The following is a 15,772-nucleotide window of genomic DNA, read 5'->3' on the forward strand; positions in this document are numbered from 1 at the left end:
ATTACAAGGCAAAACAAGACAAAGGTGCGAGGCTGGAAAGTGCAAAATGCAACAATCTGGCGAGGGACTGTAAGACTGTGAGGGCTTAAATACCAGTGGAAGAATCAGGGAGTGAAATGATGATCAGGTGTGCAGAAAGTGCTGGAAGGGGGCGTGACCGGGGAAGACAAAGGTGAGTGCAAGAGAGTGCTGTAAGACAAAAGCAAAGTGCACTGGGGCAACATAATTAAGTGACAGAAAACCCAATGGTGCAAAATGTGACGTGCTTGACTAGCCATAATAAAAACAAACAAGACAGAGGGGGCGAAACTAAAACTAAGGTGGCAATTCGAGGAGTGGAAAACCAGTGATAATAACTAAAGAGAGGACATGACACAGGAAAGTGAATACACTAAATATGACAAAACAAACTATTGACAGAATAGGAAATAAATGATGAACAAATCAAAACCAGGGACTAGGTAATGCAATGAATGACTAAACCATAAATAAATGATACACAGAAGAACACCAGTAACAAAAGCATTACACAAAGTAAAGAAACAAACAGAACCAAACCAAGACTTACATGACAACATATAATAATATGAAAAGTAAAACTGTAAAATCCTCAGTGGAAGCCTAGACCAAAATAGGGGGAAAACCCAGACATGAACCCTGGGCCAGAGCAGATCCTGACACCTAGTGCCACAAAAGGTTAGATGGCTTGGAAAACTTAAATTGTCCATAGGTGTGTCTGTGTGTGGGTGTGAATGTGTCTGTTTGTTGTCCATTTGCGTCCACTACACTGTTGCGTGGTTGAAGATGGGTGAGAGTGTAAAAAAAATAAAAGTGCTTAAAAAAGTACTGTGCAGGAAGTGAAAAATAAATATTGTGTCTTTTACCCCACTAGTTCTTACAGACACACAGGACATCAGTCCACAACCTTCAGAGGACATGCTGTCCAGCCAGTCAGAGCTCAGATCCTCAAAATGTCCTCAGGACCGCGAGCTGCCCAGCATCCCCGCCAACAATGGCCTCATCGTGGACGGGCCCCCGCCTTCAGGGGACAGCACATACGAGGTCAAAACTTTATGATGTTACAAGGATCTATTTTAAAAACAGTATGATTTCACTATTTACAGATCTGTCTCTGTATGTGATGCCAAGGTGGTGAAGGAGATCGCGGTGGCGTCCCGTGATGTCAGCGTTGAGGACTCACTGTATGAGACGGTCAAAGAGCTCAAAGAGCTGCCCGTGCAGCACAATGTCCCCAAAGGCTTTGTGCAGCTGAGCCCCGATGACCGGCCCCATCATCATCCTCCTGCCCTCCTCAACGGCCACCTGAGCCCCTGCACCCCTGAGCGCCTGCCCCTGAGTGCCGCGGTGGAGTATGCCTCTGTGGATCTGAATAAAAAGAGCCGCCACAGCGCTGACATGGAGGCCAAAAGGCACACAGATGGTGCCAGTGTTTCTTCTGACAGGCCTATGGAGGAATGTGAGGAGGACCTACCTCCGCCGGTACCAGAGAAGGTTATGGATGAAAGTGACAACCAGCCAGTGGTGATGAATGGGCTGGCGGGGGCCAGCCTTCACAATGGAGAGGTGAGGGCACACATTTTTATATTTTACATGCTTAAAGGGGAATTTTGTCATTTTTACACCTGAGGTCTATTTTGTATATTGTATGGAGAAAGCTAGAAACACCACTCGGAGTAAACCAGTTGTTTTTGCAACTGAACAAGTGAAAATGTCATTAGAAGAGGCTGGTAGCATGGAGAAGATCCCTACGGAGGTAAGCACAGGCATTTACCTCAATAAATGGAAATAAACTTTTTAAGACGATTGATTATACAGTTAGCCGCTTACCTTACCCTCCAGTCCATTTGGTGGTGCTGCGTTCCACTGAAGCATTTTTGCCTGTTCAGTGTTTTTAACTTGTCTCGTACATTAACATTATGGAGCTGGTTAGTCTGTGACTGTAAAATCAGTATGTAATGCACCGATTAAGTTCCTCAGTGAAATATCTCAAATGATTGGTGGTCCGTATTGAAGAAAATACTGACTATGGACACACTTATCATTGGTGACACTAATGATTAACTTTATTCATCTGTCGTTAATTTCATCACCAAACTTGACAATGTGGTAATTCACAGAATCCACTGGTCTTATAATGAGTATTGATAACAGAAACCTGTAACACTGACTTAAAATCATATGTATTCAGATCCTCAGCAAGTATCCTCTTTATTCTCCGTATTGACTGCATTTGTATTTTTGGGGAACCAAAATTGCTCTTAATATAAACCAATATTTTAATTGCAATAGTTTTTAATCATTAGTGATGATTAATGAATCATCTCCAGGACTTTTCTTCTATTCTGGTCCTTAGGCGCCACCAGTTACGGATGGGCCAAAGGCAAAAGTGCCTGTGACTTATACTTTGAGTTAGTTTGCCTGTTTCATAACTAGAGCTGGTTTCTTAGAGATGCTATTGAACCAAATTTAAGATTGTGGTGGCCCAACAGAAGTCGCTTAGTATTTATTAAGTGAATTCATTGTTCGTCTGCCTTTTGTCTTCTAGGGTACCAGGCAGGTAACAACATCTACGTAGACAACTTGAACTGGAACCATTGCTGGGTATTTTAATGGTCACTTTGGGTGTCATCTGGAATACCTGGACTGAAGACAGCTTTTAATTTTTGGGAACATGTGTTTTTGGAGTTGTCTCAGGAACCTCAAAAAGTTGGTTTGGCTTAGTACTACAAGAGGTGCAAAGGGGGTGGTCCGAGCTCCTCTACTACATGCACCAGTCGCTTGTATGTTGCTGTAAATGAGTCAAAGTCACATGCGATAAAACAATCTCTTCTGTCTGAGGATCAGTAGTTTGCATTCCTCACCCAGGCTGCAGGAAAGCAAGGAAGAAGAAGGTGACAAAACAGGGTCAAAGGAAGAGAATAGCAGCTTGAGTGTCAACCGCAGGAGATGGCAACAGATAGATGACAAAGGGAAAAAGAGACGATGGGAGGGTAACACTCAAAAAACACTGGCTGGATGAGCAAGCGTAGAGGACAGAGATGCCGAAGGACGAAAGAATCCCCGTGGCATACAAATGAAGCACCTGTAGGGGAGAGGAGCAAGGTAGGAGATGAGAATGGGATGGCAGAGGGGAGTGAGAGAGGAGAACAGGAATAGAAGAAGGGAGCAAGCAAGTAGATGAGAACAGGGTGGCAGAGGGAAGACAGGCTGTAAAATGTAACTAAAGGGAGAGTGATGTGGAGTTCTGCTCTCTGTGTGTGTTGTCTTCCACATGATCATTCAGAGAAGCACAAAACAAACAACACACAGCTCTGGAAAGGATTACATCAGATGTTTAGTAGCTGACGTAATAGGATGGAAAGGTTAGACCTTACCCATGTGAAGCACCTTCAGGCAACTTTGTTGAGATTTGCTGCTTTATAAATAAACTGAATTGAACTGGATTGATAACATCACAAACATTACAGTCAGTCAGCGGATCTGTATCACTTTACATTATACCTCGTTAATTCCTCTTCATATCACTTTTGTTTTATGTTATTACATACCTATCCGCATTTTTAACACACGGAAAAAAAACACAGCTTCCTTGTTGTTCTTTCTGTCCCCCGCTCTGCAGATGGGGGGACAGTAAAATGCTTACGTGCATACATCAAACCCCTTGTCGATTATGAGGATGCTGAGGAAACTGCTCAGCATCCTGGACAACACCTTCCACCCCCTGCATGCCACACTGACGTCCTCATAGACTGAGACCACTGAGGTGCACCACAGAATGCCACAGGAGGTCTTTCCTACCTGTGGAAATCCGACTGTATAATTCCTCCCCCTTCTGCAGGATGAATACATAATGATCAGAGTTATTCAGTTACTCAGAATTATGTGCAATATTATTGAACATGTTGTGCAAATGTCTTCCAGTCATTTCATATAAACTGGTTGTACTTATTGTAAAAAAACAAACATTGCTCACTATTTACTGTTTCGGTAAGCTGACAAAATAATTTCCTTCGGGATAAATAAAGTTTATCTTATCTTATCTTATAATTCATAAACACTTCCAGGTCACATTTATAACAGGTTCACATGCTGTCAGGACCAAAATCTTTGACAGGTTTGCATGTGACCGCTGTGTGACACTTGTGACCTAGTTAAAAGTCAATCACGGTAAAACCTTGTTGTTGCACTACGTCATAGTTTCCAGGCATCACTTTTACATGGGATACGAGGTCTGTCCGTAAAGTATAGGTCCTTTTTATTTTTTTCAAAAACTTTATAGATTTCATTCATATGTTTTTACGTCAGACATGCTTGAACCCTCGTGCGCATGCGTGAGTTTTTCCACGCCTGTCGGTGACGTCATTCGCCTGTGAGCACTCCTTGTGGGAGGAGTCGTCCAGCCCCTCGTCGGAATTCCTTTGAGAAGTTGCTGAGAGACTGGCGCTTTGTTTGATCAAAATTTTTTCTAAACCTGTGAGACACATCGAAGTGGACATGGTTCGAAAAATTAAGCTGGTTTTCAGTGAAAATTTTAACAGCTGATGAGAGATTTTGAGGTGATTCTGTCGCTTTAAGGACTTTTCACAGTGCGAGACGTCGCGCAGCGCTCTCAGGCAGCGTCATCAGCCTGTTTCAAGCTTAAAACCTCCACATTTCAGGCTCTATTGATCCAGGACGTCGTGAGAGAACAGAGACGTTTCAGAAGAAGTCGGTTTCAGCATTTTATCCGGATATTCCACTGTTAAAGGAGATTTTTTTAATGAAAGACGTGCGGGCGGATTGCAGCGTCGGCTCGCAGCCGCCGCGACGCTCCGTCACAGGAAAAACACCTCTGCTGGAAGCCTTAAGGACAAGTTGGAACATCTCCAGCTGATAAACAATTTCTCATATACTCACTCCACTGAAAGCCATCAAAAGCCAACTGGATTTTAACAAATGGTTATCAACACGGAGGTGTTTTTCCTGTGCCGCCGCGCTGCGTCGGCTGCGTCCCGACGCGCGGACCCATCCGCACGTCTTTCATTAAAAAAATCTCCTTTAACAGTGGAATATCCGGATAAAATGCTGAAACCGACTTCTTCTGAAACGTCTCTGTTCTCTCACGACGTCCTGGATCAATAGAGCCTGAAATGTGGAGGTTTTAAGCTTGAAACAGGCTGACGACGCTGCCTGAGAGCGCAGCGCGACGTCTCGCACCGTGAAAAGTCCTTAAAGCGACAGAATCACCTCAAAATCTCTCATCAGCTGTTAAAATTTTCACTGAAAACCATCTTAATTTTTCAAACCGTGTCCACTTCGATGTGTCTCACAGGTTTAGAAAAAATTTTGATCAAACAAAGCGCCAGTCTCTCAGCAACTTCTCAGACAAAGGAATTCCGACGAGGCGCTGGACGACTCCTCCCACAAGGAGTGCTCACAGGCGAATGACGTCACCGACAGGCGTGGAAAAACTCACGCATGCGCACGAGGGTTCAAGCATGTCTGACGTAAAAACATATGAATGAAATCCATATAGTTTTTGAAAAAAATAAAAAGGACCTATACTTTACAGACAGACCTCGTACATGTGTGTTGTGACGTCTGTGAGTGTAGGACATGGTTAGAATATTGTCGTCATCATAAGTCAAAATGTCATCATGAGCCCCAGTGCACCGCCAAGTCACCCACAATCCACCTTGCCGACACACCTAGTCAGCATGAAATCAGCATTTCTTCCCCCCCCCCCCCGATTACTTCCCTGTAGTTACATTCATTCTGCTCCACATTACCTACCTGAGGCTAATTTAAAATTAACCCTGTTTGTTACGGACTCCTCGTGTATGATTTGTCATGTCAGACCCGAGTGTGTGTGTGTGTGTGTGTGTGTGTGTGTGTGTGTGTGTGTGTGTGTGTGTGTGTGTGTGTGTGTGTGTGTGTGTGTGTGTGTGTGTGTGTGTCTGAGCTTAGTGAGCACCAGCTGGCCACCATCACGATATGACAGTTTGTCTGGAATTATGATGGATGACAGCGGCTCGAAAAACTCTCCTATTCACGCGCATCTATGCATACAACAATGCGGTGGAATCCCCTCAGGAACAGTCCGCTCGTGCACGTGCACAGCCCTGGTCTCAGCTTTATCGTTCAGTACAGTATAAACACACGCGTTCAGCTTTTACAGGCCCCATCATTCACAGCGTCTCTGGCTCCATGGAGTTATGGAGCCGTCACAAACTACTCTGCAGTGGTTGTGCATCGCCTGTGGGCTTTTTGTGTAAGGTGGAGGTAATAAATTAGACCCATCTGACTGGGATGCAGGGATATATGTGGACACGGTCCAGGTAATCTTGGGTATTCAACATGTCAGTACATTTATGCCACCTGTAGTTAAAGGAAATTACATTAAAGCTGAAGGATTTGTGCTTGTTTCAGTGCAATTATTGATTATGTTCATTGGACAGGGATGGTTTCGATATCTTATGTAGCTCTTAAGATATGGTCATTGATATATTTTAGATGATGACCTCTGATTTGACCTTGACTTTAGATTTATGAATTTGAAGACCTCTGTGAGATATTGGTACAGTGCATCCGGAAAGTATTCACAGAACTTCACACTTTCCACATTTTGTGATGTTACAGTCTTATTCCAAAATGGATGAAATTATTTTTTTTTCTCAAAATTCTACACACAGTACCCCATAATTACTTTTTTAAAAGATTTTTGCATATTTATTAAAAAAACAAAGGCATTGCATGTACATAAGTATTCACAGCCTTTGCCATGAAGCTCAAAATTGTGCTCAGGTGCCTCCTGTTTCCACTGATCATCAATCACTCAGTTGATTGGTCATGATTTGGAAAGGCATATACCTGTCTACATATAAGGTCCCACAGTTGATAGTGCATGTCAGAGCACAAACCAAGCATGAAGTCAAAGGAATTGTCTGTAGACCTCGGAGACAGGATTGTGCCAATGCACAAATCTCAGAAAGGGTACAGAAACATTTCTGCTGCTTTGAAGGTCCGGATGAACACAGTGGCCTCCATTATTTGTAAATGGAAGAAGTTCAGGTCCACCGGGACTCTTCCTAGAGCTGGCCGCCCGTCTGAACTGAGCTAACTGTAAACTGAGGGGAGAAGGGCCTTAATCAGGGAGGCGACCAAGAACCCATTGGTCACTCTGTCAGAGCTCCAACATTCTCTGTGGAGAGAGGAGAACCTTCCAGAAGGACAACCATCTCTGCAGCAATCCACCAATCAGGTCTGTATGGTAGAGTGGCCAGACAGAAGCCACACCTTAGTAAAAGGCACATGGCAGCCCACCTGGAGTTTACCAAAAGGCACCTGAAGGACTTTCAGAATGAGAAACAAAATTCTCTGATGACACAAAGATTGAACTCTGGCGTGAATGCCAGGAAACCAGGCACCATCCCTACAGTGAAGCATGAGGGTGCCAGCATCATGCTGTGGGGATGTTTGTCAGCAGCAGGAACTGGGAGACTAGTCAGGATTGAGGGAAAGATGAATGAAGCAATGTACAGAGACATCCTGGATGAAAACCTGCTCCAGAGCGCTCTTGACCTCAGACTGGGGTGACGACTCATCTTTCAGTAGGACAATGACTCTAAGCACACAGCCAAGATATCAAAGGAGTGGCTTCAGGACAACTCTGTGAATGTCCTTGAGTGGCCCAGCCAGAGTACAGACCTGAATCTGATTGAACATTTCTGAAGAGATCTGAAAATGGTTGTGCACCGACGCTCCCCATACAACCTGATGGAGCTTGAGAGGTGCTGCAAAGAGGAATGGACAAAACTGCCCATAGATAGGGGTGCCAAGCTTGTGACATCATATTCAAGAAGACTTGAGGCTGTAATTGTTGCAAAAGATGCATCAACAAAGTAATGAGCAAAATTTAAATTTTTCATCTTGTCATTATGGGGTGTCGTGAGTCGAACTTTGAGGGGAAAAAAAAAAATAATTTACTACATTTTGGAATAAGGATGGAACATAACAAAATGTGGAAAACGCTGTGAATACTTTCTGGATGCATCGTATATTGAGTTTCTCCACCAAGTTTGATTGAAATTGTTCTTTGTGTTATAAAGATATTGCTGCAGACACAAACAAACATGACCTTTCTGCTTCGAAGCGAGTCTAACCAAAAAATAGTATTTATTTATTATCCTTTGGTAATTTTTCTATTGGGGTAGAAGAAGATAACATAAATCCTATAAAAATCCTGAGGCCCACATGTGTTGGTGCTTACCCTTATATTCCGTAATGTGGAGTGGATAAGAACCTATAACTCTCCTGGACAGGATGACAGTCCATTGCAGTTTACTTCCCAAGCCAAGGCCAGTGCACAATTACAGCTGTAGAGATTGAAACAATGCAGATTATGTTTTCTATAAGGACACGGGCAGGTAGCATGGCCAAGAATCAAACCCAGGCCTACATATTGGTAGCCCAAGTCCTTATTCTACTGAGCTACCTGCTATTGGATGTTCTTTATGTATAATTTTGACCCTGTTTTCTGAAAACCAAAATTAGATGGCAATTTCTGCAACAGATTTTTGTGACTTTTCTGTGTAAATAAATGTATTGCACAATTATTCTGCCCTAGTAAAATAAGACTTCACAGGAATCTATGACGTCCCGTTATTGTCTTTCATGGCCACAAGTGCCTGTAAATTTACAACCAAAACTGCATATCAAAACCTTTGCTTGTACAGATCACAGGATCAGCAAATAAACCATTTTTTGCAGTGTCGTGGCTGGGTCAAGGCACCTGCGTGAACATTTTACCCTCCGGCATGACCAAAAGGCATCTTCTGCGTCCCGCATTCTGATGGAATTATTAACGTAATCGTGTCTCCAAACATGAATTATCCTAAAAGTAATTGCATTGATTTACACTCTTTGAGGTAAAAGCCAGGGAAGTGTGTACATGCGTGAGGCGCAGCTGGGGTGAGTGCTTTGATGGATGAGGTCAGTTTTCACTCAGAACATAAGTGCATGGCGTGTTTGGAGGTACATCGCACCCTTGACGAGCACAAGCACTGAGCCTCAGCACAATTATAACTTTTGGTTTTTTTGTTCATATGAATCAACGCTGACCTCTTAGTAAATCTGAATTTATTCATTGCATCAAGTAAGCCGTTTTTTTGTTCTCAGTTCCGTCTAAACATTTAATGTGATAGAAGGTGTTTTTACTCTTTGCCAGTAGGAATATTGAGGTTCTTGTTAGACTCTAGAGATGTTTTGGCTGCTTGAACCGTCACGCTCTCTAATATAAACTGATAATTGTTTTAATGAACTAGCAGTTAAATGTAACACCAGCATATGCTTCAGAGAGAGCTTGTTTCTCTTTTCTTGGTAATACTACATTATTGATCAGAGTCTGCTGTCAGACATTCAAATATAGATTTTCCACTGATGTTAATATTCTGGAGAACTTATCAATGTAGTTAAGGTTTTTTTTTTTTTCTGAAAAAGAAGATATTTCAGCTGCAGTATGCCAGAAGGCCCATGGGAAACTCTTCTGTTCCTGGGCAATTGTACACTAACGGAATTACAACAGCAGCTATATTAAGCAGCTATTAAAGCAGCAGCTATTAAAAATGTGCTCCAACTGTAATTCCGTTAACGTAGAATTACCCTTATTTGGTCCACCCAAGCAGTGTTTTGTTTTTTAATCTCCAACCACATGAAAAAACAAAACACATTTTCCACTGCTGTTAAGAGCATGCCAAAGCAACAGGTGGCAATATAACCTAAACCGTATAGCCATGCTGACCAATCAGAAGCTTGGGAGGGAGACAAAAACTCTATTATCCTTATATACACGTAAACCAGAGATGTTAACACTGATACTGAGTTTCTGAAAATCTTCACCTTGGATGATGATTTACAAAAGCTCTAATTACAACTTAGCAATTTTTATTTATTTATTTTTTTTGAAAATGCCTTTTTTTTACAAATAAAAAAATGGAATATTTTACAAAAGCACATTTATCTGTAAACGCCAACACACGACACACCTCACATTAATGTGTTGGTTTATATAATGAATGAGTCAACCAATCAGTGTTAGCGGAGGCACATTTTACCCAGAATCCTTTGTGATCTGTCTGTGTTTGTTACAGAACTTCAGAATTAGTGCATTATTCAACATTAAAAGATATATGTTATATTTTAACTTTGTACAAATCACAGAATTGACATTAATGGAATTATTCTATCAGTATTCATTTTATTTATACACCAAACCATAACTCGGCACTGCTTTATTTTTCAAGACCTCCGCCTGATGGCAGCATTGTGATTGAGTAGAGTTGAGCTTCGTGGCTCCTCTCAACTTGCTTCTGTGCTGGAAGCCATGTACTAAACAAGAGCTTCCAGCATGGGGCAGGATGTTCAAAGACAGAAGTGCTGACTCATTGTTTGGGTCTGTTGCCGCTTTTGATGCTACCAGAAGCGATCGTGGTGTTAAAACTCAAAATCAGCTTGTTAGTAGTTGTAAGTGTACTGGAGACAATACTGGAATTTATCGGTTATCTGTAACTTCAGATACATTTTTGTGTGGTTTATCGGTTTAGCTTTATAAAAGATAACTTTTCAGTTATCTGATTACCTGTTATTGAAGTTAATTTTTTGGTTATCTGTGCCCACCACTGTGTGTGGACAGGGCCATAACCCCATAAGCCATCACAGTTGTCATGGATGTCATGATGGCTTCTCTCATGAGACACGTTCTTGCATGGTCACTCATTTTTGAGAGCTGCCTCCTTTAGCAAGAACTTATTTGACTATATAAAAGCACTTTTAACATCATCAGTAGAGGCATACACTCTTGTAATTTCCTTGGTCTGTAACTCTGTGGACTCTTGTGTATTGTTCTGAACATGACTCCCCCTGCCCGAGGCATATTATTGGAAAAAGATTTTCTGAATTCTTTCTGAAGTGTTCTTGTTTATAATGAGAATGCTTTTTAAAATAACGCTAATAATAAAAGCACATTTTATGACCAACCGCTCATTCCTTTTTTAATCACGTACTGACACATTGCCACTTTTAGCTCCACAGTAAGCTGTTCTGATTCTTAAGATGGTCCTATGGGTTCACCATCGCCTAACATTACACTCACACCATATTTCTTGGCTGTTTGTGAGTTGGTTGATGACTCACCACAAGCTCAGAGTTTCCATCACAGCTACTCTTCAGTTGCTGACTTACTTAACTGATTTCTGAGGCACTCTCATTTTAGTGCAATTTCTGTGTTACGCCATCATTTAACACTGTAATTTAGTTAGTAGAATAGGTGCTTCACTTCTGGGAGGCATACTTGCTTCACAGGTATTTGGCATTGCAGTTGTGTATGGCATGTAAAAGTCAAGACCCTGAATCTAAGGGCCCTGTCCCACTGGCACTTAGGAGGATTTGCGGATGGAATGCCCACAAAAGTGGCCCACATCTGCCAAACAACCGCAATAACCGTGTAACATTCCTGTATGAGTCGGCCGCCATCTGAACACGTCCGTGATCATCCGCAGAGGAACGCATGTCCGCAGCCAGGATTTTTGAGCGGCTCAAAAATCCTGCTGCGGATGAGATCTGCATCACTGCCTGAACACATACTGAAGACATACGCAGGACATACACAACCAACGCGCCGCATATCCCCTGTCATCCGCTGATATCCGCAACCGACGGGTTGGCGCGGCTTGGCGATGGACCAGGACAGCGTGCAAAACAGATATGACGCGTGCCCAGCACGGCCACATCAGGGTCGCAAATGGTATGTCGCGCATGCAGACAGAGTGGGCACGGATGAAGCGAGTGCATCACGGCCGCTGTGCCCCTCATGGGGGCGCCTCCGCGGTCGCCTTTGCTTCTGTTCCCTGTTATATCCGCTTTTCTTCCTCATGTATTCGCTGATCCACCCCGGGACATTTGTCATTTCCGCCTACCTTTGTTGCAGACGCTTTGTCTCCTCATTTCATGCGCAAATCCTCCTAAACGCCAGTGGGACAGGGTCCTAAGATGATCCATTTTTTCAGCTGTACTTCGAAAAAAAAAAAACCCACCATCGTATATTTTCAAGATATCTTAAGAATGACTAACTCTATTTTATTCAAACTTGTCAGCTACATTGGGTCTATGAATTGGAAGAACATATTTTGTGTTGGTTAGAAATGGTCAGCAATCATGGTCAGAGGTCAAGGTCAAATTTCAGATACCTTGCTATAGGAAAATGGGTAGGTTTATGGAAATGAGTGCAGATACTCTGTTGTTTCTGAATGTGACTGTTTTAAAGCCCATGTGCCATTTTTGCTTCATGTCTGATACTTTGAAATGTGGTTGTGGCATTTTTTTGCTTTGGAGAACAGGTGTCTCCTATGTCATAGAATTTTATATGTAGACTTATAGAAGTTCAAATTAGCTCTTTCAGGTCTATATTTTGGCTTATAGCAGGATAATTTCTACATGGACAACCATACAATTATATAAGTTATTTGGATGGTTAACTTGAAACCCCCAAAATGTTTAAAAGTATGGAAGATTAAAAAAAAAAGTTTTGTACAGTATTACCCATTTAAACATTTGACTGTGCATCAGCTGCAATGTCTCTTACCTTTTGGATCTTTTCTGCTCCAGGTACAGTCCCCTTTATCTCATGCACCAGAGATCAACAACCACATTCTATCAGACAATGAGGTAAGCGTGTGTTCATCTCCCATATTCCCAAAGCTATCATCCCCAGTCCCAAGGTGCCACCACTTTACTCTGCAGAAGTCAATGCCTTCAACCCAAATAACCCCCATAAAGCAAGTGTCACATTAAATACTTTGCCGATCATTTGCTAGAAATATGTAATATGTGGACTCCATTTTTAAGACTTATCATCCACAGTAAAATACATGGGGAGGGGGGGGTCACATAAATGATGTGCCTTTGCTCTGTCCTTCAGGCGGCAGTCTATTCTACAGTCAACAAAACAAACTGTTGTGGTGCTGCAAACGAAGAAGACAAGGAGCACGACTATAGCAGCATTGCAGAGATCAAAGGTCTCATTCCTGCATCCTCTTCCAACGACCTCTACGCCACCGTACGAGACGTATACAACCAGCCAGACGCCCCCCACCCAGGGGAAGACCCCAACCCGGACAGCACAGACCCTGGCTATGAGGCAATTCGCATCCCTAAGACTGGTAGCTCTGAGAACGGCCACAGGGCTGGGTGGGGACCAGAGGGCCCTGATGGTGCTAAGGCGGAGCCTGACTATGCCAGTGTTGGAGAATTGGGTCTGAGCCGGGAAACATCTCGCCTCTGACTTTTTCCCCACCGTTCATCTTCATCAGCGGCGGTTAGGAAAACCAAGCTAACCAGTGCACTTTCTCTGCTTTGAATATACCCATCATGTTTTTGATGCATGACTTGGAGAAATGGCTCAGCACAGCATTCATTGTCATTCATTGAGTGATGGCTTCACAGCTTGGGTACGGTTTGTCATATCTGAACTTGGCTCCTTTGAATTAACTGTGGCAAAGGTGTCAATGACGCTGGTACTGCTTTTAGTTTCAGTACCTCAGTCACTTGAGGGATACCAAGAGGAAGAATGAATTTTGGACAGTTTCTGCTGGAAAAACACAAAGAGTATCAAATCATCCAGCATTTCAAGGTTTGATATAATCAGTGTTTGTGATTGAGAACAACAACAAAGCACTCAGTGCCATATTGTCATGAGTTCATGCACTTACCGTAGGTTGAAGTTGACATTATCCAGATGCCTCTTCTCCAGCTGCTAGTGTCTTTCTATCCTCTTCCAACTAAATATCATGTTTTACTGAGGTGTTAGAAAGTATAGTTCAAGTCTGTTCTTAGTCAGGTTGGCAGTACCTCCACTGTGCATCCACTGCTAGAAATACATATAAAAGGAGTTCTTGGAATGCCAGTGTGCACATAATGCAAAATGCTTTGCCCATCATATTTGTGCATCTTGCATTGTGATTGGTTTCTCTAAATCTGCCTATAATGTTGAGACATTCTCATGCAAATGTCTACATTTAAATGTAGAATTCTATATCTAAATTATTAGTCATTTGCTTAAACAAAAGGTAGAACAGGTAGTTTCATGATAAGGAGTTGAACTCCCAATATGTAGACCTGGGTTCTGTTGTGAGTCATGCTACTGGTCTTTTTTGTTGGACAAGACAGCACTTCATCTGCAATGTCCCAGTCCACACAGCTGTAAATGGGTAGCAGACCCGGCTGAGGAAGTAACCTGTGTTGAACCAGGAGGAGTTGTAGACTCTCATCTGCTTCAACCCTACAGAATCTGGGGATAAGCAAGGACACCAATTGGTCTCAGGGCTTGTGTAGGACTTACTTCTTCTCAACAAATGACAGGGTGAAAGTGTGGTCAGGTAGCGATTTCACAGTGCATTTGTAAATGTTTTTACAATCCTTCCCAATTTTTTTTGTGAACTCATATTTATTTGATGACATGTTTTGCTGCATAATTGTGAAATTTTAAAAAGTATGTCTGTGAGAGCAATGCCCATGGGGTTTTATAGCAGTTTCTAGCTTCTTCTTTTTTTAAGATAAGTGAAAATGGTTACTTGTGAGGACAGTGACATCTATAAAGGTACGTTTAGGCTTTTTTTTTTTTTTTTAAAGATTTTTTGCTTTAAAAAGACAAATGTTGCTATGATGAGACCATATTTACATTGCATGTCATATTTCTGATAATGTGCTTTTGTAGACATTTGGAACAAGTCAAAACAAGACATGTAATATGCATTTTTTAAAAAGAGCAGCAATTTTGCATTTATTTATTAATCATCTATATTTTTGGCTGATTTTTGACAAGTCTACTCTCGGTACAATGCACAGTCCTCAGTTGGCATTGCTTAATAAATTTTTAGCTAAAGCACAACATTTAATATTAGGGTACTGCATTCACGTGCATCTTATTGAAAGCATAATCTGTGCACAATCTGAACATCTAATGCTTTTTAAACTTTCTAGTCGCACTCAGATAACAGTTTTTCTTGTATGTAGCTTGTACCAGCGACACGCTGTGTGTGAGGCTTGTATATTATCAGTCGTTTGAAACAGCTCGTTGCTGGAGTATTATGTAAGTTTTTATTAGTCTGTCCAAAAAAGTGGATAATTATTGTTTTAAAATAAGTCTGTTTTAGAAATTTTATATATGTCTGACATGTTTTAGGGAAACTGCATCCCTGTTGTTCAGTAGCCTTTACCTTGTATTATAACACAAGGTTGTTAAATAGCTTTTGAGTAGTAACTAATCAAATATTAGAAATATGGTACAAAGTTCTGGTACGTGCCTTTAGCAAACAGTAAATGTGGTACTTTAAAAAGCAGAATTAATGTTGATTAATGTTTAGTTTCAACAGTGGTGGACGCAGTTGACCTAGAAGGTGGCTTTGATAACCACTAAACCACGAAATGAAAGTTTAACTGTGATACACAAAACTGATAAACCTCTTTAAAAAAAAATTGCTGACGCTACTGCTAACTGAAACTAACTACCTTGCTAACTTTTATCATATGAATTTAGCTTTGTTGTTGATTTTTAAGCTTACTTCCCCACTCTAAAAGCCAAAAAATTGATGTAAAGAGCTGAAATTTTAATATGTGTAAGTGTAAACATGGAGGTTCCCACAAAGGTTTAGCTTGCTAAGTTGATGATCAAAATGCACATAAAAAATTAAATGAGCACATGAAATTAAACAGTAGTTGC

General features: G+C 41.7%; 1 protein-coding gene across 1 annotated transcript in view; it reads left to right on the plus strand.

The window, feature by feature from the left end:
• Nucleotides 1–15,473, plus strand: part of pag1 (phosphoprotein membrane anchor with glycosphingolipid microdomains 1) — a 101,150-nt gene extending 85,677 nt beyond the window's left edge. Inside the window, exons 5-8 of the mRNA XM_034160470.1 lie at nucleotides 893–1,062; nucleotides 1,150–1,584; nucleotides 12,661–12,720; nucleotides 12,974–15,473. Of these exons, the coding sequence (XP_034016361.1) occupies nucleotides 893–1,062; nucleotides 1,150–1,584; nucleotides 12,661–12,720; nucleotides 12,974–13,336 (1,028 nt within the window). The 3' untranslated portion in view covers nucleotides 13,337–15,473. The remainder of the gene's footprint in view (nucleotides 1–892; nucleotides 1,063–1,149; nucleotides 1,585–12,660; nucleotides 12,721–12,973) is intronic.
• Nucleotides 15,474–15,772: the final 299 nt, after the last annotated feature.

This window comes from Thalassophryne amazonica, chromosome 20, assembly GCF_902500255.1.
Source record: "Thalassophryne amazonica chromosome 20, fThaAma1.1, whole genome shotgun sequence".
NCBI classification, from domain to species: Eukaryota; Metazoa; Chordata; class Actinopteri; order Batrachoidiformes; family Batrachoididae; genus Thalassophryne; species Thalassophryne amazonica.